At 35.9% G+C, this 26,310-nt stretch overlaps 1 protein-coding gene across 8 annotated transcripts in view; it reads left to right on the plus strand.

Moving 5' to 3' along the window:
* Nucleotides 1-26,310, plus strand: part of LOC125664204 (arginine-glutamic acid dipeptide repeats protein-like) — a 92,725-nt gene that overhangs the window by 50,197 nt on the left and 16,218 nt on the right. For all 8 annotated transcript variants that reach the window (XM_056152575.1, XM_056152580.1, XM_056152581.1 and 5 more), the window contains 7 exons: nt 1,460-1,556; nt 2,412-2,565; nt 5,946-6,079; nt 6,480-6,579; nt 6,916-7,014; nt 12,459-12,539; nt 25,057-25,186. In XM_056152575.1, coding sequence (XP_056008550.1) covers nt 1,460-1,556; nt 2,412-2,565; nt 5,946-6,079; nt 6,480-6,579; nt 6,916-7,014; nt 12,459-12,539; nt 25,057-25,186 — 795 coding nt within the window. The remainder of the gene's footprint in view (nt 1-1,459; nt 1,557-2,411; nt 2,566-5,945; nt 6,080-6,479; nt 6,580-6,915; nt 7,015-12,458; nt 12,540-25,056; nt 25,187-26,310) is intronic.

A 26,310-nucleotide genomic window follows, 5' to 3' on the forward strand; every position in this document is an offset into this window, starting at 1 on the left:
ACAAGGGTCAAAGAAAGAGATGAAGGCTGAGAGTTTGATGAAGGCTTGTTTCATATTGAGTGTTCAGTAGAAGAGGTGAAGGCTTGATACAAAAGATGGATGACTAATTACCTACATTATATGTACATATTTCTGTTTTGGTTAGTGTATGAAGATATTTGTATTTTTATCCAGCAGGGCAGTTTGTATGATTCATTTAAAACTGTTCGTCTTCCAGGAATAGTTTCTAAAGTGTTCAGTTTGGACAGCCAGTTTGATTTTGTCAAAATTATTCAGAGGGTATTTACTTCTGACAAATTGTCCTTTTGATTATTGCTTGGGTCAAAATATGCATTTTTTCAATTTGTGTTTTCTCACTTTCTCATTTTAATTTTCTAACTCCAATTGTCAAATTCAAATTCCGTCATTTTTGCTGGTTTGCTCACTTGTTTGGGAAAATCATAAGTTTCAAATATTAAGTTTGCAGTTTTATAAAATAATGGATATACTGCTGGTAATCTAGACAGGTGAAAAATTATTTTCAAAATGTTGCCTGAATAATGCTGAACAGAGTCGCTGTTGCAACACTTTTTAAACATTAAATACTGGATTGTAGTCGTGTTTACCTGTGATGAAATTTGTGATTGATGGTAAAATGAGAGTACTTATTGTTGACAGGTGGTAAAGTGAAAGTACTTAATGAAAAATTTGATTGGAAAGTTTTGTTTGAATGCTGGAATTTGACAAATCACTATAATAATGAACTGAATCATATACCTGTGCACAGAAGAGAGTTCTTTTATGATACCCATTCATTGGTGTGTTTTTTTTAAAGCATAATATTCCTAGGATTTTAGATGGACAAATAATTCAAATTCTGTTGTTGAAATTCATAATTATTTTTACTGTGTACTGCGTAGTCTCAAGAGCATCTTAAACCGAGAAAAACCGCCTCTGCTTTCAATAGCCTCTCATCTATATGTAGTTCAAACGGCTTACTGTAATAAATTCATATATGTATATTTATATGTGTGCTGCATTTCCAGGATATCACGAGAGAGCTCTCCCCTTGAGAGTGTTATAGCTGTGTTTTAACTTGAGCGATGTGAAATTTTAAACATGATGAGATGATTACCAGGAATATACACATGAAATAAGGAAGCTTTTAAGGTGTTGAGAGTCATATATTGTGTAACTGTCTGTAGCCAGGAAAACACTTGTGAATGTGTGATCCACAGGCAAGGCCAGATCTCCTGTTGTAGTGAGTGGATCAGTTCCTGTTACCATCAACACACGACTCGCTCGGACTGTGTAACATTGGGGTTTACTGATACATTTTAATCACAGGATTTTAAAAAAAAAACCAACTTTTGGAGGGTTAAACAAAACACACTATTACTCTAGGAAATAGTGGACTGAAATTGACAGTGTAATCCTGTACTTCAGTGAATTATTTGTGGAATATTTGTAAATGTTGCAGGCACTGGACGGGATTCAGCTTTGAATGATCCAAAGATCAAGAGCAGAGAACTCTTTATCTCCAACGCGTCGGACACCTACCCTGTTAAGGCACTAAGGTATTTGTTTTCATCTTAATACTTCAATATTGTCAATGAGGGATCAATATTGTGTGTGTGTGAGAAAGTTAATTTCCCATTCAAAAGCTTCCCTGTACGGATGAAATGAGATTTTCCAGATTTTTTATCATAGATGTACTATCATGTTTTAAGTGTTTGTGAGTGCCAGAGATGAAGTTCGTCAGTGTGGAAGTTGTGATAGTCTTGTAGTATTTCTGTATAAGTCATAATGTGAGTATTGAGAATAAAACTGGCTTATGTATACTGCTCCTTACTATTACCACTGACTCGACAGTGGTTATCACAAGTTGTCGTATACTGAGAGTCACAAAATGCCATGTCCTCAACAACTTACACTCACAAAAACCAATATACATCTATAGCTATACAGAGAGATAAGCCATGTCAGTGCTTTAAAGTCTATCATATTAAATGATTTCTTCTTGTTTTTTTGTTTTGTTTTTTTTTGTTAACAGTGCACCAGTTAATTAAGGAATCCTTTGTGGGTAATTTTGTGTGCACTGCCAAGAACACGCAGAAATCTAAGGAATTTACAATAGCTTGAGAAGAAAAATGTGATCCATTACATTGATATATTACATACTTCACGGGTAACACATGACACATGATTGAAAGATCATCGGAGTCGGTTGTTATTAAATGACTGCCGTTGAGAATGGAACTGGATTTGTGATCTTGTGCTTTTTACCTATTAAATTCTAATTGATTCTCCGTGTGAAGGTGTTTTGTGTAGGCAAATATAATAAAAGAGAAAATTTAACTACATATAATTGATGACAGAAAAATTGAAAAAAAGATTTTAAAAATACATTGACTGTACTTTTGTGATTGTAGAGGAAAGTGTAGGGTTGAACACTTCCAAGACATCTACTCTGCGAAGAACTTCAAGCCAAAAGAGGACACCTTCTTCTATGTGTTAGAGTATAATCCCAAAACCAAAAGACTGGCCACCACGCAGGGTGAAATTCGTGTGGGTCCGAGCCACCAGGTGAGCAAATTTACCTGTTGACAGTTTATTAACACCTGCATACCAGAGCAGGTATTGGGTTTCGTGTGTCAGAGTAAGACATATTTTAAAGCTATATCCTTTTATCTTATTCTCTCTCTCATTTCCTCACCATTTTGAAAAGAAAAAAAAATCTTTGGTATGATGAGCTTGCGAGTTTGTTGTATGCATGATACCATTTGGTAACAGGGCAGTTTTCAGAATTTGCCTGAGCATGTGGGGATAGATATTTAATACACAAAACATTTTTTGACAAGGTAATGATTTTTTTCCAGGATCATGCTATCAGATGCTAGATAAAACTATCGCTGACGATACTTCGCTTGATATCAAACACATGATTCACTTGATAATGAGATGATACTCAAGTTTTTGGGTGGTAAAAAGGTATAGGCTTGTAATTGATATTTTTTGAAATGGGAAGTTTAGTACGGTGGAAGCAAATTATACCTGTAGGTAGAGACAACTCATCTCTATACTTTTCTGAAAAGATGAGAGGAGATAAATTCCACAAGATAAACAAAAAGCATGTATTGCCATGCATGAGAGGAGATAGCAGTTATTTGGGGGAGCACTATCGACTTTCTGAGCATTTATACAAGTTTTCTCAATTACCTGCTCAGAGCAGATTATACAAATTCATGTTAAAAGCTAATCAGGGGAGTGTCAATTTTCAAACCAACCTTGTAAATTGGCCAATTCCAGGTTTATGATTTTTTTCTTGAGTTAGATGAATGCCATAACAAATGGTAATTGAAGTCAGTACTGAAATAATGGATATTGCTGCTGTTGGATTGACAAGGGGAAGTCATTTACAGCACCTTGGGTCACTTTCACTATAGACCAAATTTCCACCATTGTGGCAGATAAGTGGGTGTAAATTTTGTTGACTGTAATTTCACTCTTTGTCATGGGTCTGCTCTACAGCGGAATACACAAAAGTGTGACATGGATAGGTCACATTGTGAATGGGGTCTAGGAGAACCGAGTTCCTTGTCCGATTCTTGTCTTCTTGTAGAGCTTGCCAACACATGAAATGTCCTGTAAAAATCAGATTGGTCATTGTGAACAATAATAGCCTGCCTAAATAGCAAAAACGAAAAGATGCAGTGGAAAAAAAGTGACAATTCAATGTTTTTCTTGGCATTTTTACAAACCTTTTATTAATAATTGTAGAAGTTTGCATGAATCTTTTCATGTGAGTTAACTATTCATTTACTTGAGGTTAACGCTTAGCGTGACTGATTCTGTGTAGCCGTATATTTGCTTTATCTAAGGAATGTCTAACAAGATTTTTTGTCTGCATGGTGCTTTACTTTTATAGAAATCTCTTAAAAGTTACGAGAGTCTGTATGGCTTATGGAGATATAAGCCCAGTATTTTATTGATGTAATAAATGATTTATTAGGGTGTTGATTTTATGAAAATTGCATTTAATACTTCAACGCGGCTTTAATGATAAGGGTTCTTCCCATACCAAGACGGCAAACATTAAATCCAACTAAAATGAACATCTTAATTCCATAAAGGTGTTATTTTAAAAGTAAAAGGAAACCACTTTGGGCCACCTCTAAGACTCATGGATTGATTTCCAAGCATTGAGAAAATGTTCATAATCAAATATCACCTGAGCGTTTTGTCAACTTTGAAGTATCTTTTGAAATGTGTGATTTGGATTGGGCTCCCAGCGTTTGATGTATGGATAGGGCAAGTGACGTGATTATCAGGGGGGACAGACAGGGGTATCCTGGGGGACCCTCTGGCAAATCAAAGTCAAGATGTTTACAAGTTTGTCAGATAAGACACCAGCTTCTGATTTTTAAGCCTAGAGATTATGTAAACCTTTTTATGGTGGTGTTGGAATATTTGTCAAAATGTCACTGTATTTGATCGGTCCAGACACAGAATTAAGTATCACTAGGAAGAGAAATGAAATGATTGCTGTAGCTCTCGTCTGATAGGTACAAATAAAGAGTGATAAATTCCCCACTATCTCCTTCCTCCTACTGCGAGCATCTGGTACAGCGGAGCACAGCAACTTATACAAGTTGATAGCTTTTTCCTCCTATAGATTTCATTTCCATGTAGAACGGCAAGATAAGCTGATAAAACGGACAAATGTAGACTTTGTTTTATGATGCATTATTTCAGCTGCAGCATGGTATTGATTCTCTCTCCCCCCTCTCCCTCCCCACATCAAGATTAGTGGGCAATTTGTATCAAAATGTCAATTGATACATTGATGAGTGTCCATTTTGTCATTATTATTATTTCATTCAGTTGATACATGAAATACATTTCCCTGAGTCAAAGGTTATAGAAATTGTTGTAACAGGATTGTAAATACATTCTCGAATCGTAAATTTCATAATCTCAGTCTTAGATATGATTATTACCAACCTCCCTGTGTGCTCGTGTGCATGAAATATTCAATACCGGCTTTGATGAGCTTTGTCTGTCATCACTGTTATTGGATAATACACTAATATTTCTCCAGAACCACTGTTCCAATACCGGCCAGCTACACACAGAGAATCATTATAATTAGCTATAAGGATGCAAGTTTTTTATTTAAAGTGTCACCTCCCCCCTTTCAAAAGGAGATAATTGGAAATTATCATTATGGTTGTTTTTTTTAAGATAATAATTTTCTCGGTAATATTACTGAACTAAAAATGTCAAAGCTAGCTTCAAAGTGTCATTATGTATTTCATATTCAAGTTTGTTCAAAACAGGGCTGGGGCAGTGCCTTTTTTTTTCAAATCAGCAGAGTTAATACCAGTACTGGGGCGGGGCTGTTACAGTAGTGTAAAGTTTTACATAGAGATACAAGAGAAACTTCTTTAATTAAAAAGAGTTCTTCCCTGAAGCCTTAAGGGTACAGTTTCTCAAATTGATATGTAAACATCCTAATGCAGTGTCCAAAACATGACTCCTGAGGTCAGTGTAGGGTCACAATACTGAAAAGTCTTAAGGTTTGCATAAAGATATTTCTTCATAAGAAGCTCAAGGGTACTATTTGTCAAATTAATATACAACCATTGTCATGTAGTGTAGAGTCATTTGTTCAAGCCTAGGCTTCCTGTGGTTATAGCAGGCCACCATAGGGGTTTGAAGTGCTGAACTTTTTTCTTTATTTCTCTGAGGAAGATGCTTTGAGCTGACATTGTGGCTATGAGGCTCCTGTTTGTACATCTTCATTTTGATTAGAAGGGACTTTGTATTGAACATGTTATTTGGCGTCCTGTAACTTTAATACATTTTTTTGTGGATTTGGTTTTGATAATGTCTGCAGATACTTGATCAAAGTTTTGCTTCCTCATTTCAAATCAGAAGTCCTTCATTCTGTATTCTGTTTACAGGCTCGGCTGCCAGAATTCAGGCGAGATGTTCCTCCGAGCCAAATGCCGGAGAATCCGGAGCGATGGGAGGAGCTCCGGTGGCGGCCGTTTTCTGTCGGGGACGGGGACTTGATGATGTACCTCAGGGCAGCAAGGTAGGAAACAGATACCATGCAGGATTAATATGAAAACTTTCCCTATCTCAATCTGATTCCCAAATCCTAATACAAGGAATCCATGCAGATCTGATTTCAAGAAAAGTTGTCTTTTATAGATTGGGCATATCTTTCGTACAAATACTCGGGAGGTAAAAATATTATTTGTTCTGCAACATGCAAATGAACAGCAGTGAAATGATAATGGATGAAATTGATTGGGGTTGGGAATTGTGCTGAAAACAGACTGAACATTTTTCATATGAAGAAAAAACCTTTATCAATGAGATAAAGAATGTAACTGAAGAAGCTGTAAATGACAGGTCTTATGCTGAGTGCTGAGAGAGTTAATTGAAGTAGTTCACATCATGAGCTGATGAGACGGTATTGAATTTTGTAGAAGTGTGGCAGCATTTGCAGGGATGTGTGATGGGGGGTCAACAGAAGATGGCTGTCAGGCAGCCTCAATGGATGAAACAACCATCAATGCCATGGATACGGTTTGTTGTTTAATCACACAACTTTGAGGTTCACAATGACAAATTCTAGCTACTTTACAAGATTACTCTGACAAAAATTGAATTACTGGTGTGAAAACTTAACACATGACAGATAGGCCCATGCCAATGTTTTGAGGAGTATTTTTGGAGCAGTTTGGCAGATGTATTTTCAAGTTACAATACCAGAAATATACAACGTTCACATCTTGTGTATTAGACAATGATATTGCCAGAAAATGATGAAGCAGAAGAGAGCAGTAATGAATTTTTAATGTATGGTGCCTGACATGCTATACCTTATACAATAAATGTGTACAGGAGAATTTTCATTAACAGCTTCATCGTTGTAATTACGATCATGGAAAGGCGCTACAAGCACTGGTCAAGTCTCCGGCCCTCCGCAGCATCGAGAAGAAGTGGACAGAGGATGAACTGGTCAGTACTATTAGAATTTCGTGTTTCTTAAGATGTAACTACAAGATATGGCCAGCTAGTTTGGAAGCAGAAATGCACAACTTTTTTGTATTCATTTATGTGAATTCATATCCCACAATAGCAATTTATGTCTCCAAGAAATGCAATATTCATGCAGTGTCCTTTTCATTTAGAAAAGTATATTTAGTGGAAATTACCTACACACATGCAAAATTACCTACACACATGCAAACTTACACACATGCAAACTTACACACATGCAAACTTACACACATGCAAACTTACACACATGCAAACTTACACACATAGATTAGATGAGATACATAAAGATGAAGTTGATACAGAGTAGATGAGATACATAAAGATGAAGTTGATACAGAGTAGATGAGATACACAAAGATGAAGTTGATACAGATTAGATGAGATACACAAAGATGAAGTTGATACAGATTAGATGAGATACATAAAGATGAAGTTGGTATAGATTAGATGAGATACACAAAGATGAAGTTGATACAGATTAGATGAGATACACAAAGATGAAGTTGATACAGATTAGATGAGATACATAAAGATGAAGTTGGTATAGATTAGATGAGATACACAAAGATGAAGTTGATACAGAGTAGATGAGATACACAAAGATGAAGTTGATACAGAGTAGATGAGATACACAAAGATGAAGTTGATACAGAGTAGATGAGATACATAAAGATGAAGTTGGTACATATTAGTTTTAATAGATAAATGTGAAGTTGATCAGATTAGTTGAGATAGATAAAGATAAAGTTGATCAGATTAGGTGAGAGAGATAAAGATCAATAAACAGTAACAGCAAAATTAATGTGGCAGAATATCTTAGAACAACAATGTTTTATAAATTTTCGTGGGTTTATCGGTATTTCATTAATATACAAGTTTGTGGACAACTAACATTTATTCGTTTACCGTAATTGAAGGCTCTACTTCATTGATCATTGCATTTTGTGGTCCTACTCCAGCATGAACACAAGGGGAACAATTTTCGTGTTCAGTGAATAATGATGAAACCACAGTCTTGTATATTAATTTGAAATTAAAGAATGTAAAGATGGTAATAGGACACCTCCCTTAAGACATTGATAGATTAATGGTATAAATGACAGGGACTACATTCGTGAAAGTAAACCAAGAAATGGGAAGAATTGCAGGTAATGCCTTTAGGAAGCTCACTAGAAGGATTCAAGCATGATGAATTGCTGAAAAAGAGAGGATTTAGTGTCATCTTACAGATGTGTTGAACAGGGTTAGAACTGCTCAAATTCTGCTTTCTTTTGGGGAGGCATTTTTGTTTTATTTTCAAGTTGAACGGAATTTAGAAATGCCAGGATGGATCCAGATTTTTTTTTTTTTAAGTAGGGGAGTTGTCAAATGTATACTTTTTCTGCTCAGAAGGGGTGCATGGGTGGGTGTGGGTGGGGGGGAGGGGGGGACCCAAAGTGGGAAAAGATGACCATTTTTGTAAGAAATGTTCAACTAAAAGGGTGAGGGGGTACCTCCCTCATATAGACCTGTCACTAGAATGATATGAAGTATATGCCTGATAATGATTATGACTTCCATCATCAAATGTAGGTGCATGTGTGTTTCTGTGTGTATGTGTGAGAGCACTTTAGAAGTATAGCTTTAATTGTCCTCATCTGATTCAGTATCGGACATTTGAGTAGGTACCAGTCCGATATTATACAGATCTCTCATGACTACGACTCAAGAGTGCCATGTATGGGTAAAATTTTGTTGCACTTCACCTAAATAAAGTTGGTGACGTCATTCATTCACAACACAACATACAAACAAAATATTGGAGTAGGTAGATGAGCAAAATCTTATTCGATTTAAATTGGCAGTTTACATTCAGCAGTTACTGCAAATGGGATCTAAACCCATCGTCTCAAGGCACGGTCCGGAGTTCGCATATAGCTCTCTCCTACGAAATGGGAGAGGATCGTACATATTGGCCGTGGTTTTTGACGATCTAAAACTGGTCAGAGCAAAATGCGAAGGAATCGGGATCGTTAGTTTAGTCATCTGGGCAAACAACTTTTTCGTTTTTGAATTGCATTTTTTATAGATACTCAGGTGAAAATAAAAATTGGAAACATAAAATCCAGGTCAATGTGTGATCTAGTTTATTTGTTAAATGAAGGCTTCCAATTCCATTGATTTATAACGTGACTTCCAGTCCAGCACATGTAGAGGGCACTTGGATTTGTCTACAGTTCAGTGTTTTTATCTCTTCCGCTTATTTGATGTAAAAGATCCAAAAATACGGCACACAATTTGAGGCTTAAGTAAATATTGCTGGTTTTCTTGTCAGAAAAAAAGGTTGTTTGAAAGAGATTTATTCTGTAGAGAAACATGGACAGAAAACAGATTCCCAGATGCCAGGGGCACCCAGCAAAGAAACAAACAGAGGAGATAAACTGGCCCGTCCCTCAATCTAACTCTGCCACTTATTCTGTTTATCCTTTTTTCTGTTGCTTTTTTCCATTTTTCTCAGTTTTCAAAACAAATTGAATCTGCGTGTATGAGTTTACCAGTGTGATTAATCCGTAGCTGGAGAGATATTTCTTCTGTTGGATGCAGAAGCCAGCGGCAAGCAAATACTGGACAATAAAACCGGAGGGTTTTCAGCCTTCTTTAATTGACATTTTTCTTCTTGTCAGAACTGGGAATCTTAAGCTCCTAAAGTGAAATGATAAACCAAATGCTTTGTCTGTCAAATAAAAATAAGTGGCCCAAGCAATTTTATTAGATTGCCAAGGTTTTTTTTAGGTCCTCGGATATACCACTTCAGATTCACAGGTATTGTGACAGTAATTTAAATTCTAAGGTTTCTTAAACTTTCCTATAGTGGTTCAGAGTAGACTTATATACCCCTTAAGACACCCTTTTGTACCATTATATTCTAGGCCATGTTTTCTCTTGAATGATTAAGTGGAGGCAAGGTGGGAAAATGTGTGTATGAAAGCTATCGGCTCTGCTTTCGCTCATAAAACGCAGGAAATCTAATAGATTTGCCTTCCCATCTTTCACTGCAAATCAATAAAGATCCCAGTCAGTGACTTTAAAAACCAATTAGGATCATGTAAATTATGGATTTTATTCATTTCCCATTACAATTATGTCTTTAGAACATGCAAATTTAGCAAGCTGACTGCATTTCCGATCTGGGCTTTCATTAGTTAAATTTTCACAGATTCAATTTGATTGTTTGTGATGAAGCGGACTTATTAAGTTAGACATCATGATTCATAAGAAGAACAAAAAAAATTGTTTTTTGATATTTGCTCTGTTGTGGAGGAACTTTTATAGAATATTTTCCCCTGTACTGCTGAATTGAGATCAGATCAGCCCTGTTACCATATCTACCAAATGAACACCCATGCTCACGAGTTCCCCCTTGAGATGGGTTTCCATCTGTGAATGAGTAAGCTCCCTTTCTCCCCCCTAAGTATTTCTGTATACAGTGGGAAATCAGAGTTTTTCTGTGTTTCGTTTCTTAGACTTAATAAATTGATTGTGTGTGGATATATGGTGGCTTTGTTGCATTGATTTAATGTATCTTAATCATCTGGGGCTCATATCAGGGTGAATATAGTAGAAACCGTGGCAAAGACATTCCAACTGGAGATATTTTTAATTGGACATTGAAATTTAACACCATCTTTCTCATCTATATATACAAAACGTACTCTTTCTGCTATTGATTTTAGTTGTTTCATTCCAATGGAACAGTAGATTTTACTTGATATTACCAGATGAAAATTACATACATTTTTATTACTGATAGTGAAATGTTTCAAATTGTAAAGTGTTTCACTGCTAGACCAGTGGCACTTCTGTTTCATGTAATTAAAAAAGAAAGAGGCTGTTCAGTTGTTGGATGGTTTCTGCTGATTTTTATTTGGATTGTTTCCTAGGACACTCCGATATTCTTTAATTGGAGTAATTCATTGTATAAGCAGCACTTGAATTTTCAATCAATTAAAATGTCAGCCATTCTAAACTTCAGTTTTCTTCATCAATATTTCCTGCGTTTTTTAATCAGTGATTAGAACATGAAAATCTCCTGCTAACATTGTGTCAATTTAAATAGAAAATTATTCCAGAGTGTGCTCTGTGTAGATGTCATTTTGTACGCTTTTATAAACACTCCACAAGTCTATAATTGATCAGATTCACTGAATGTCAATATGGGACCCCACTCTTTTTTTAATGTCAGTTCCTTGGGTATTCATACCTTTAATCTGAAAAGCATAAAGCAACATGATTAATGTCTTGAAATATGTGTTCCTATTGGTTTTCTCCTGTGAATAATGAAACCTGTTTATTTAATTTTCTCTGTAGTTCACAACAATAAAGAAAATACACAGAGAGAAAAGGGTCCTTATAAATGGTCAAAGCATATAACTTGCGCTAGTAGGGATAAAATATTCACTATGAACATGATGAAAATGCCCTGCGTAGGATTTTGAAAATTGAAGGCGTATTTTAAATTAATTGTTGACATTAAAATTTTGATGAATTGCACACTATCAGAAAAGGCTGTTTGGGAGAGGGGGGGGGGTAAATGAAATTATTTTTTATTATAAGATATTTATAGTTATAAAAGCAGATTATTTCATGGCCTTAAAAAACAGGATTAATGCATGGGACGTGATATTGAAGGTAACACAACAAGGCTTGATTTCTGAAAGTGTAATTCCAAGGATTTGAGGCACTTAATCTGTCTATATCCTGATCTAGATAGGATAATAGGCAGCTAGACAGTTTGGTGTTTAATAGCTACAAATAGGGATTAGCAGTATTAGAACACTTGATGTTAGCTTGGTTCTTTAGATAAATAAGGTAATTAGAAGTGACTTATCAAAAACCGTCTGGGTGAATGTTTGGTACAAGTTTTCTTCGGTTGTTGACAATGTATAGTGTTTTCTTTAACATTGCCAATTACTTGATGTAATGTTTAGTAAAGGCAAGATAATTTGTACACATTAAGGCACGACATGCCCTGTAACAGAAAACTGCCCCCTACAGTTTTCTGATGACCCCAGTGGAGGTAGAGGGCTGGATTGGTGTAGATTACTTTCTGTCCACCTGTCTCAATATTAATAAAACAACCATCTCATATTTACCGGTAACTTATAGATTCCATATAAATAGTATTTACATAGGTTACACGGTAACACATGCTTTTTGATGTAAAAACAAAATGCTGGTTTATTCGCACATGGAGGTGTCGATAACAGGATTAAGGCAGTACCCTAACAGATCAATGTAATATGATTAAACACCATGAACAAATATATTCTGTTTATTGAGAAAGTATTCTGTTGACACTGGTAAACATGTGAAATGCTTATTTGATATCAGTATGTATATAATATGTAGTTTACTATTTACAGAAACGTTTTGTGAAAGGTCTCAGAACACATGGAAAAGATTTCTTCAAAATCCGAAAAGATCTCTTACCAGGAAAAGAAACAGTGAGTACACTTTCATTGATTGACACACGGGAATATTAGGATAATGGGGGCTGATAAGAGGGGGGTAGGGCTATTATATTGACCGAGGGAAATACAGGTGCACTTGAATCGACTGACTGGAGGGAAGACCCCATCTAATTTATTTTCTTATATCAACCTCTTCATATTGGATTGGGGTATATGATGTTCTTTTGCTCTCCGTTTGAAAGCCTCGAACATGTAAATGTTTCAACATCACGCATGTGTTCCAGTGTGTGTGTGTGTGTGTGGTCAATTTGCCACTTAATCAATGTCAGATTTCAATAATGTTGAATACAGTTTGCTCAGGAACATATCTACGTGTTATATATCACATATAATCACAGAGTTTGCTTGGAAATGTCTACGTGCTGTATATACAAAGCTGCTCAAAAAGGAAAGCGAATTAGCATACGAAGCACCACTTCAATATTTGATTTGACGTGTATTTAGTATAGATTTTCCTGAATTTTTTTTATTAGATTACCCTAGATGACGTTTGTTTTTCCTAGTGTTTACATATAGTTCTAATGTGGTTTTACATATTATTTATCCTTTTGCAAGAAATTGCTATTTGAATTATCAATGAGCAATAAGATGACTGACAGATTTAGATTGTACGCTGTGTATCCTGTGTATGATTGTACATACGTAGATATCAACTTCGTAGAGAATTGGTACTTCAGTGTTTATATCTGAACTGCTAGTGGGAAATGACACCCTTGAAGTCCCGTCTCTCTTTCCTGTCTTTGTTAGATACAGAGTTTTAGAATATATACTGTGATGTACATATACGATACAAACTGCTTTATCCCATCACTGGTCATGTGATCAAGACATTTCTATATCATGTAACAAATTGCCCATCACATAAACAAGTCCCTTCTAACAATGATAACCATGCTTCCTTTGTCAGTCTGATGGCAGAAGCAAATGAACTTGCTAATTCAATACACTCAGTTGAACACTGGGAAATAGTTTATTATGAAATTGCATGGTGGTAGAAAATGCTAAATATTTGATAGCGGTTCCCAGATTTCTGCTGATCAGATAACCATTAATGAAGAATGATGTTGCTGTTTCAAGCAAGTAAAAAAAAAGAAGTGTTCATTTGTTCATTGTTAATGATTCTATGTATATTTAATCTGGTGGCCCTCAGGTAGATCTCCCTGGAAAAGTTTGAGATGATTTTGCCTGATGGGCTCGTATTAACTGTTAAGATATCCTCATGCATATTGATGAGATTGGTGGTGGGCTGTTGAAAATCATTTATTAGACAAAATACAATGTGCTTCTTGAGATTTTTTCCTCAATTATAATCTCTAAAGGATTACAATAGTTTGATGTTTTTTGAAATGTGTTGGTAGTTCATTTTATTTGTGATAAAGGCGAAATTTTCATCAACAAATGGTATACAGCTCGATTCTCACTTCAGTCTAGCTATCAGCTTCATTTTCAGATCAAGTAACCACCTACACTGTTACAATGATTGAAAAGTTTGAACTCCCCTCTACAAAATAAACCCAGTGGATTATTTCTACATCTGCCAGCAGTGGGGAACTGCTGGTAATTGCTCCATCATGCTGGCACACGGTGCCAGCTTACAAATATATCAACATGTTAAATATATATATAAAATTCACTTTCACAAATTAAACTTGTCTCTGCATTGTTTGCCGGCTTGATCCATGTGTTCAGTTTGTTTGTCTGAATTGGAAAATCAAAAGCTGCATGCAATTCTCTCACATCCTGTAAGGATGCTGAAAATCAAAGCAGCTTCTGTAGCGGGCAGAATTCTTCTGCTGTGAATTTTATGCTGTTTGATGTTGTGTTTTTCTTGTGTTTGGCAGATAAGACATGCTGAATGAATTCACACTATCAACGATTTGAAGATTTACAAATTTCTCTTACACAGCCTTGTATATGAAGAAAAAAAAAAAAACCATTGCATGCCATCTACGTTACTATCAGTTGTTAAGGTTTTGTTCAGAAATTTATAAGAAACATTTATAAAAGGTCGAAATATTCATGGGAAGTATCCAGAGGTCATCAGAATAAACTGTCAACTGTAGACTGAACGAGGTGCTTATCTGGTAGTGGTGATCAGAGCACTCTGTCAATGTTATGTTTTAAGGCATCTTTAGTTACACTTGTATCGTCACCCCTGCCCTGGTATACCACTGTGTTATCGGACTCGCCATTGTATGCATGTTAGGAAGTCAACGCTTCACTGCCGTTCTTTTTAGAGGATTTTAATGTGAACAATTATGACAGAATTGTAGCCCGCACTGATCTTATTTGCTAAACAGCCAGAAATAATAGATCAATACTAGCCTACATAAAAAAAAATCTTGTCTTGTGAAGTGACAGAACAAGGCAAAATGTCTGTAAGTAACGAACTGAATCTGGGAAAGCTATGCATATTAACTGTAAGCAGAAAACATGAGTGATTTACACTCTTTTTGAATGGGGGTGGTATTGCTTTAAACAGAAAAATATAAACCTTCACAATTTGTTGTCACTATTCTGTCGTCATTATGATGGGTCTCAGTTTGCTGGTTTTTGTGGATCATTTTCTGTGGTTAATTGAAGCAGTGTCTCTTAGGCCAATTTAACTTAATTAGTAGATTAGCATCCGGGGTCACACAAAAAATGGGGCAGGTGGGAGGATTTTATTTTTTAATTTTTGTTTCCAGAGAGGAAAATAATAATGACAAAAGGCATCACACAAAGTGTTAATCAAATTAACATTCAAAGAATCCTTGGTAGAAGATATAAAACCAACATTCTGTGACTTTAATCATTCACTCATGTCACTGGGAAGCAAATTTGTTTGAAATCGTAAATTTTGCGAAAATAACAAAAATCGGGGTAGGCCCTTGTTTGAGGGGCGGGTGGGGATGATAATCTATCAATTAATTTTAATTGGCTTGGGTTTTTGAAATATAAAAATTAATTGAGACTTACTGATTGACTGTTATTATATTCTACTGAGTTTCAAGAATATCACGTTTGAATCACACTGTTTTCTGAAGTTATTATTTTTCATCCAGCACATTGTAACACTTGTATCTCTGTGTGCCTGTAGTCTGGTCAGCACGTTTTTCAGCATCTTGATCCACCCTGACCTCTGTTAAATGTTTGGTGATTCGACTATTCCCTAAAATCTTATCTTTTAAAGGGACTGGTTCACGATTTTTGATAAAAATATTTTTCATTTTTGATGTTAAACATTAGAAATATAGCTCATTTAATGTTGACAGCCAAAATTTTGACTTTCTGAATGCAAGAATAAAAGTAATATATTAGCCTTAAATACGTGTTATGTAAACAAAGATTCGAGGTTTTTTTTATGTAAACAAACAAATAAGTGAACTATTGATTTTGTAATATAATGCATCTTAATTTTGCATAGTCACAAATTTTAACTTTTAGATGACACAGTTCACCCCAAAAATGCTTGGAATGTGAAAGATATAATAATACTTAGATCGATATCCATTTCTTTTGAAAATTTCGTAAGCAATAGCATACTGCAATCTTTGTTTACAAAACAAATAATAAACTCTCTAAAATGAGCTTCTGTGAGTGTGATGATGTATCACCTTAATTTTCATGTGAAATCTTTCGAACACGTTAGACAGTAGATTTTGATCATTAAAAGTGAAAAACAAAATTTTGGGTAAAATCGTGAATCAGTCCCTTTAAAATCTGACGTGTGTATCAGAAATTGTATTTTTCTCATTGTTATATAAAGGTACAATTAAAGAATTGTTTTCCCTCAATTCAACAGAATGTTAGCACCGTAAAGATATTGGTGTAAGGGGAATAACTCTTGTACTGGGAATTCCAATGGAGAACAGCATTCTAAAGTGTTGCATACTCTCTCCACCAGTGTAAACACGATCTGATATCAGCACATGAGCTAATACAAGGCAGTGCCTACACATGACAGATAATCTTATTTACTGAGTGAGGGTTATCACAGGTATACCAGTTGACAAGCCATTTACAGGTATTATCTTTATCTCCCAGTACTGTTAACATTATCAAAAGTTTTAGTGTCGTTAGATTCTTGTTAAAATATCGGTGTTCTTCATACAAATACATCCATCTTTACCGTCATCAGGTGTACGGCCAGATATACTTGTCTGATCAGCTAGAGATTTGTTGTCAGTGAAAAATCAATCGATGCCTTTCACTTAATTCTGTAGGGTTGTCTGGGTAGTGGTGCTCAGCTATTTCATTATTTTCTTATCTAAATCCCTCGTCATTCTAACGCTGCAGAGGGGTTTTTTGTGCTCAGTTTAAAACACTTGCAACACTATGTTCAGGATATGTATAAGCTTTGTCTTGGGAGCATTGTTTCGTTTCGGGTTTCAGAGCTGACACAAAGCCAGGCCGGATTTACTACATATTCCACAAGTTTAGCAGGCTGATTTCAAGATTAATACACATTTAGATATTGAGGTGGAAGACAGTGCTTCAGAATTTTTTTTTTTAATGAGACACATGGGAATCAATCTCGGACAGAAAGTATAGAAATCCAGAACTTTGTTAGTTTTGACAGATTTGAGTGATTAATTACAACGCCTCACTATGACATCTCTGTAATTTGATACACAAGATTTGTCATGGCAACAAATGATGCATTTATTTGGTTTGTGTAGTATCGCTTTTTTGTGCATTTATTTATTAGTGTAAAATTGTATTTTTTTTTTGGTGCTGAAAATCATACAATAGTGTGAATAGATCAAGCGTGGTACATTTACGTCCTTGATAAACTTGACGATTTGAAATGCTTGTCTATGTAGAGTTATTCATAAGTATTCCTGGAAATTAATAATGCAGAATTTGCATAACTGAATGATATGCAGCTTGATTTAGCTGATTTATATTGACTGAGTAATGGAAATTATTTTGTTATTTTGACATACGTTAAACAAGGAGAGCCACAAACTGGAGTATCCACTTGTAACTTGTTTATAAATCCACCATCAATTCCGATGCATTTTATGTCCGCGTTCTCCACAAATCAACTCTGTTGTCAGGGAATGAATGTCAGGTTTTAATTTCAAGTCGAGACTATACAATTTGATACTTTTCAATGAACTGTTGATAGAGTTTGGGACTGGTGACTGGAGGTAACGATAAATCTGATTTTCCTGTGTTCTGTGTAAGACATTATGTTAAATACGCGGCTGTGATGTTGGTGTTTTCCTCTAGGTGACATTTATTTAATGGGCTGTGGTAAGTTATGTGATGTATGTCATATAGTAGTCGTGTTTATTAATTATGATATTACACCTAATGTGTTGAGAATTATGGAATTGTCTGATTGTAAAAAAAACTTTTTTGTAGCTGATTAGTAGGAAATCGGCACACTCAACTTTATGTGGGTCAGACTTTGGTACAAAAGTCAGTTCTATGTTATTGTTTCAAAGGATGAATTATTGACTGAGAGGTTATTGTGTTGTAGTTATAAACCCAGGCGAGAGAAAGTAGTAAACTGCAAGATGATAATTTACGAACCCCAAAAAATCAATTCCTTTTCCTTTGAATGATGAAGCGACCTGTAAACACTGTTTTTGACTTGAGCTGAATTTATATGGTTTAACATTGAATCTTAAGCGCCGTGAATCAAGTGTGTAGACAGCAGAGATGGGCTTCCGCTTTCTTTGGCCTCTGTTATTAAACCATTATGGAGGGCTTCCTTTTGTGGAAGAGTGAAAAGACGGCAAATAAACGGATGATTATAAGGGATCATCTATTTCTATACGTGATCCACCCCACTGAAATTTATTGCTCTTCAGTACAAAGACTGAGAAGAAATGAAGGCACATTGTCACATCTCACTCCAGCCCCACAATGTGCTGCGGTTTGGACTTAATTTGCGTGGAGTTGGAAAACGGAATTAACATAATCAATAATACTTTCCTGTCTCAATTTGTTGTACATTGGGGGAAAATTACAAAAATGACATAGCCTCTTTGTGCTGGTTTCTGCATGGTATAAGCCGACTGAAGGGACCAAATGGTAGTGATGATGAAGCTCTGCATCACAGCGGTCCTAGTGTACCTGTCACGAGACAATCCCACTGCTGCTGGGCGACACCTGCATGCATGCAGCCGAGTGTGTGCTACCACTCTCTATTCAAACAGCACACATTGCATCATTTTAGTGGATTTAATTATCCAGCCAGATCAACAGAATTTCATTGTTGACTATTGTCAACAACAGCTGTTCAGACTTGTATGTTCACTGGAAAAAAACAAATTCGCTGTCTGCCGGTTCACAGTTGATTGGGCATTATTTTTCTAGTTGAACTGCATGACACTGGTTTGTGGGATGGATGATGCATCAGAAATTCCTGGGGCTTAGATAGTACCAACAGTAAAAGGTGAAGGGTCCACTTCACTCCTAATTATAGAGCTGTACCAGCACCAGGGTACAGTGAGCTGATCATCAAAGCCCCAGTCAGATAAATGGGAGAAAATTATAGATGGCTTGATCTTGTGTTGGTGAGATAACCACTCTTGTCATATCTTCTCGTATTAGCAAGATACTTGTAAAGAAATTAGATTGCCACGGGAGGGAGAGGAGACCAGCCAGCCAGCCGTCTCAGGGAAGATAACTACTCTAGATTTACCAGCGTGGTGAGGAATTCTACCCCATGAATATCTCCAACACAAGAAGGCTATCTGCTGTCCATGTCTGATGACTTTTAATTGTCAAATATAGTGGCTATACCCTGTCATTTTTAACTGGGGGCTACCTTTTCATGTTTTACTCAACAAATTCGTGGTGAAAATGAGTAATTAAGAAAACAAACTTGTATACCCAATGCAGTCTTCTTTTTACTGCAGTTCAAGTTTTCTATTTCCCCATCAGACCAAAACCATGAAATGAATATGATCTTGCTTGTTTTTTTTGTGTCCCTTTGAGAATTTTTCACTCATATTGAGACGTCACCAGCTGAAGATAAATAACACAGATTTCCAAGGGGAGATAATACAGAAATAATGCAATTTTGGAAGAGTGTTAAACATTAAATCTTCTTCTCGGGGGCTATTCGCTGAATAGGTCAAACTAATTGCAAATATCCTCATATAGCATACATTGATACTTTTCAAAACCTTGACCTTAAGGCCAGGGCCACAATTGTTCAAATTTTACTTCGTAAATTTCCAATAAACTTCTTCACAAGATCCACAAGACAACAGTTTATCAAACTGATATGCAATCCTCTGCACGCTGTGTAGATTCCAGGCTGCTTAAACTCATTAGATCTCCAGGCCAGATGAGGTGCAGTTGTCAGTGATGCATATAAATTTATAGTAACAAAAAAGCATGGGGGGAAAATCAAAGTAGAAATTTTCATGTAATTATGGAAGCATGATATAAGAAAAAAGTTCAGGTGTGCTCAAAACATGGGTCTCTTTTTTATAAGCCCCAATTACAAATGTGTGACTGCAAACGATAACTTAAGACATTGATAAAATATACAAATTAAAAAATACATATCTCATTAACATGAAATTCATTGGAATCATGCCGATGGGGCTCCTGGTTAGAATAGGTCCTCAGCACTCCTTGCTTGTCGTAAGAGGCGACTAAATGTGAAGATAAGACCGCAAAAACTTTGGCACCATGTCACAGTAGTTGTGGCATGATAGAGATCCCTCCATGCTCAAATTAAGGCCGTAAACGCCAAACATAGGGCCAGATTTTGCAGCCCTTCGCCAGCAATGGTGACATATGATTCCATATGAGTGAAAAATTCTCGGACTGGGCGTTAAACTAAATACAATCAATCAATCATTGGAATCATCCTGGAAAACCAGCATTATAGTTCTGCAATGTTTGTGAAATAAAATCACAAAGTTTCTTAATTGTCATTGAATTTTGCTATGTTCTGAAATCATTACGTTTGCAGTGTCCTCAATGGGAGCCTAGTCTAACAGCATCTATTATTATAAAGGTGAACATTAGTAAAACTAACCCAGAACTCTGACAGTTTGCACAATATTGGTTTGAAAAGTTCTGAGCAGCCAATGGAGACGAGCTAAGACACAAGATTCTGAAAACCTGGCCATTTTAATATTGGGATAACAAATCTGACAACTGCACTGCATATTTTCTGCAACTTAAACCCATTATTTGTCAAATAATGTAATGTCTAACATTTATAATCATTAAGGCCATGACAAATATGTTTGTTAGCATTATAATGCAATTTTATAATGCATTTTATGTATACTAAATAAGAGTAAAAAAAAATCAGCAATACTTTAATTGTATGCTGTGACGTGTTGATGTGAATAACACTTCATTTTCTGAAAATTTTACAGTTTATCACATGTCCCATACAAAAAGATTAATGTTTTTTAAATCGGAAAGAAATTGTTAAATTGTTCAGTGTAATAGACATTTCCTTCTCTCTGTATTAGTTTTTGTGCTTTTGGAAGACACCTCTCTGGATAAATAAATAAATCCAAATTCACTGATCTTATTCACCTTAATTAATTGTACAATGCTTCAATATACCTGTATTTGAAACTTATACATACAATAATATTGGTTGTTTTTAGTGTCAAATTTCATACAAACATTAGTCCCGCTAATATCCTTGGACCAGTTCAAATACCACTGTAATATAAACACAAACAAATATTAACTTGATATAAAGCTCAATAGCTATGATTGTGTTCATCAAAGTCTCTGTATAAATATCTTCACTTATTACTAATAAGATTAAAGACCAAACAATCTTAGCGTCACCCAAAAGTAGTTGACAAAACGTTCCTCTGCATTGAGAAGTTAAATACAGCCCATGCTGTAGAAAACTTGGTCTTTTATACACGGTTAATAGCTTTCCCTTCTCCTAGTCAGCTGAATGTTTAAACGGAGGCTCGGCTAGCAAAGAGGCAGCCATATTGGATTTTGTGCTTGACATCCACTTGGTATGTGTTTTGGGTTGTTGTGCATTGTTTCAAGGCATTTAAACATTCATCTCATGTTGCAAAAGTAAGTATTGATGAGCATGTTTGAATTTGATGTAAGGTATATGTGTTTTCTGAAGATTTGTCAACTGATACAAAGAAAACAACATGTAAATTTAGAAATCCACAGTGAGGCCAGAACAAGCAAGGAGCAGACGATCCAGATCATTTGTGTTAAAATTGGCCACAACTATGTCCAAAGTTTTCATCTTGTGACATGTATTCAAGTCATCTGTCATTTTGTGGCCAGGAGCACACAATATGATCAGAGGAAAAGGAATTTGTCAGATCCATTAAATGTTTTATTACATGTTTAAAGGTTTCACTCATGCAGGTATGATGAAGGAGCACAATTAAAGGGGTGGTAGTGTTATCGGAGTGATGTATCAACAAAAGGCAACTTAGAAGCTTTGTTTTATTTCAATTTCATGGGCATGGTCACTATACATATTGTAAATTAGATATTGAATTTTCAGAGTCCTGTATTTAGCTGTCAGGGAGGTAGGGAAAAGATGATATGCACTGTCATTGGTAAACAGGGTTTTGTATTTTAGTGCTATAGGTTGGATTGCGTTATGTGTTGACAAAAATTGTGATACTATTTGTCCCAGCTGTGATTGTTAATTATAGGATTATTTATATTTTGTGTGACATTTTAGATAAACAGTTGAAGGTTAACACTCCTAAATATGCACTTTTAAATTTCCTGTACATCACGAAAAGTTTGCATCATGCCAAAATCTGTAAATTATAGCTAATAATATGCTCCGGCATTCCTGTCAGCTACATTTAATACGTAACAAGTTTTCTGTAAATAATATGAACACCAAAAATTGTTTCCAGTGTTACTCACTGTCTTTAAATCATCTACAAGGAAGTGAATGTAACACAACATGATCTCAATATTAAACATTCTGGTGATGCCGTGGTATTGAACATTCTGGTGATACCGTGGTATTGAACATTCTGGTGATACCGTGGTATTGAACATTCTGGTGATGCCGTGGTATTAAACATTCTGGTGATGCCGTGGTATTAAACATTCTGGTGATGCCATGGTATTGAACATTCTGGTGATGCCGTGGTATTGAACATTCTGGTGATGCCATGGTATTGAACATTCTGGTGATGCCGTGGTATTGAACATTCTGGTGATTCCGTGGTATTGAACATTCTGGTGATGTGGCGGGGTGGTGAAGTGGCGGCTTCCAGGGTTGTTTCTATGTCATAATTCCAAGTGGAACTGGTGAGGTGTTGCTTTACAGGGATTTGTTCACACTAATCAAGTGAGACAGAGTTTCCATCAGTCTAACTAAAACCAGTCCCTACTATTTCTCTGTGTTATAGCAGATCGAGTTTCCATCAGTCTTAACTAAAACCAGTCCCTACTATTTCTCTGTGTTATAGCAGAGTTTCCATCAGTCTTAACTAAAACCAGTCCCTACTATTTCTCTGTGTTATAGCAGAGTTTCCATCAGTCTTAACTAAAACCAGTCCCTACTATTTCTCTGTGTTCTAGTAGTGTTACTAATGCAGTGAAATAGTATGGGCTGGTCTTAAGTCTGCACCCTCAAACATGTAAAACCATTCATATACCCTTTTACATGTAAAATTGTTAGAATTTCCACATACTCTCAGACATGTAAAATGGAGTTTCCATGTACCTTCTACTACTACATGGGGGGGGGGGGGTTGGGGGGGGGGGGGGGGGGGGGTTAAGTCGCAGTGTGGTATCTTTGGACATTTGACCTCATGTAGTTTGTAACATAAAACTTTTTGTGAGAAATGACATTTTATAGGAAAAATATTGATACATATTCAATGAAAACAAAGATACTTATTAAAACAAATAAAATAATGATACATATTTGATAAAGTCTTAAAAATAAAACAGCTGGGTAACTTGGGATGTTTTATTTCTACAAGTTATCTGCCCTTGCTAATTTTGTGACTCCCTGGCAGTTAGTTCTGGTCTGCTGCAAACTAGTAGCTCACCAATTATATGCTGATAAATAGGTGAAACCGTAGCAATTTGTTGGGTCATTAAAGTCAACAGTGTAGCCCCATTGATTAAGACGAAGTGGTGCTATGTGTATGTAGATGGTTAAGTCACCCTTCATTCTGAGCCAGGGAATTTCACCTTTGGCTGAGATGCAAGATCATAATCATCTCAGTTGTCTGCAGGTTCTCTCTACTGTTGCTAAACACCCCCCTTCCCCTCCCTCATTGATAATAGACCATTTTGTTTTTAAAAAATGGTTATTACATACAGTTCTAATTTAACAAAATAATAGGCAGTTCCACTGGTCACTGACTTCTTTTTTCTCCATGTTAACTGATCATGCACGCACATCTCCATAATGAAATGTATTGTTTTTGATGCAGTACGAAATAGATACTTATCATTTGATAAACGGAGGAAGAGGACTCCGAATTTGTACAAAATGAATGCAGGAGCTATTGACGTTCCAGCGTTGTCTCGGTGTAGGTTGTACAAATATATGCTATGAAATTCTCTAAACACAGAACGATATCAAATTAAATACAATTATAGTATATACAACGAAATTTTCACTTAGTTTTATCTAAATGAATGATTGAAATGTAAGAATTTTGAATTTGCTTTTCTATCATACAAGATTTCAGAGGAAGGATGGAGAAGAATTTGGTTTTGCCTCAGTAATTTCATTGATTGTCAATATGTCATGAATTTCATATCTCTGTTGATAAAACTATCGTAGAACATTACACCAACTTATTATTCATATGAAACATTTTGTTTTTCTACCAGTAGGGAAACTTGTTAATAATGGTAATTTTACAGTCTTGAAAGAGGTAGTCAAATACATAATTGTGAAAATGTTGGCAAATGTAGACCACACATAAGTGTTCTCCTTGGTGAATCCCGATTTTTATGGGAAAGATTTATACCAATATGGTTTTTTGGTTCACAATTTGTAGGCAGTGGAGTGTTTGTGCTTAAGCAGGTGTTAAGAACATCACCAGGAACACTCTGGACAAATGCATATATAAATCAGATAAAAGCTATATAAATTATATGTAGATGTCCTTTTGTGATTGTAACAGGTGTCTGCTGAGCTTAACAGCACAGGATATGTGTCATCTTATTATCATTTATCAGCTGTGATTCCTGCTTTATGGCCTCTATTCCTCTTTATAGACTGATCTTTCAGAATAAAACAAAAATATTTTTTTCGACTCCAGTTTATTTCTCTGTGTGGCCGGGACTTGTAAAAGGTTACATCCTCTCTAGTGTCTACTGGGGTTTCGTGTTTATTATATATGGAATTCAATGAAAATTTGCATGTAAGTTTTAAAGTAGTTTACTATGTCGTTTTATTTGGAGCTATTGGCACAGAGTGTCAAGATAGGCCCATGTTACAGACACAGCAAACGGTGGATCTACTCACTGAGGAATCGTTGTACTTTCAGGGGGAATTAATTGAGTACTGATTTAGGAATCATTGTACTTTCAGGGGGAATTAATTGAGTACTACTACTTCTGGAAGAAAACTCCAGCAGCTGCCAGCAATCGGCCACATCGGCGTCACAGGCGACCTCCATACAAGAGAAATACAAGATCTACGAGACCACCTTCAAGTGGAGGTTAGTAAAATCTACAGATCTCAGTAAACACATACATCACCTCGGTAAACACATACATCACCTCAGTAAACACATACATCACCTTAAGAGGAGGTGGATGAATCCACAGACCACCTCAGTAAACACATACATCACCTTAAGAGGAGGTGGATGAATCCACAGACCACCTCAGTAAACACATACATCACCTTAAGAGGAGGTGGATGAATCTACAGATTGCCTCAGTAAACACATACATCACCTTAAGAGGAGGTGGATGAATCCACAGACCACCTCAGTAAACACATACATCACCTTAAGAGGAGGTGGATGAATCCACAGATCACCTCTAGTGGAGGCAAGTAACTCCACTAGACCACCTCAAGTGGAGTTAAACCACAGTAACACTACTTGTATAATAACGTAACATTTTGAGTGTACTGTACCAAAATAGTAGTCGGGGTTAAACAAAAAGTGCACGACCTGAAGGTGAACTCTTTGAACTCTCGTGTTTTTTTTTATATAACTAGTATTGATGAACGGTATTACTCCCAATGCCAAATATTATAAATTTTCAGGCTAAAAAATGCCCAGTAACAAACCGATATGACTTTGTAATTTGAGGCCTGTAATTTCATTGTATGTATAATTTATCTAATTTCTTCACTCTCTCTTAATGTTGTACATTCCTAACATGTAAACGATGAATACTTGTTTCTTTGTTATTCCTTGATAAATAGCTTACTCCGTGTTAATATTAGAATAAATGCCATTTGTTGATATGAAAGAAAATTCCCAATTCTATTTTGACACCATTTTTCTCAACTGAATGGGTATGGGTACCAGTCTCCTTTGGTAGATGAAGAAACCCTGGTTGATAATTGGAAACAGCAGGGACGAGAGCAATAGTGCTATAAGATGATTGCTGTTGTGTTGGGTGGCAGGCACAACACGGAAATAGTCAAGATGTAGGAATACGTCCACAATGTCTCTGTAGATTCAGCTTCTCACTTTGGAATTAGTCAGAACATCACTCCATAGAGATGAGAGGTATCAAATAACCCTAGGCGTCTTATTTAATGTTATCCAGGTATTGTGCTGACTATTGAATTCACAACTTGAACTGACATAGTTGGGTTGAATTT

The sequence above is a fragment of the Ostrea edulis genome, chromosome 1, assembly GCF_947568905.1.
Source record: "Ostrea edulis chromosome 1, xbOstEdul1.1, whole genome shotgun sequence".
In the NCBI taxonomy this organism is placed as follows: Eukaryota; Metazoa; Mollusca; class Bivalvia; order Ostreida; family Ostreidae; genus Ostrea; species Ostrea edulis.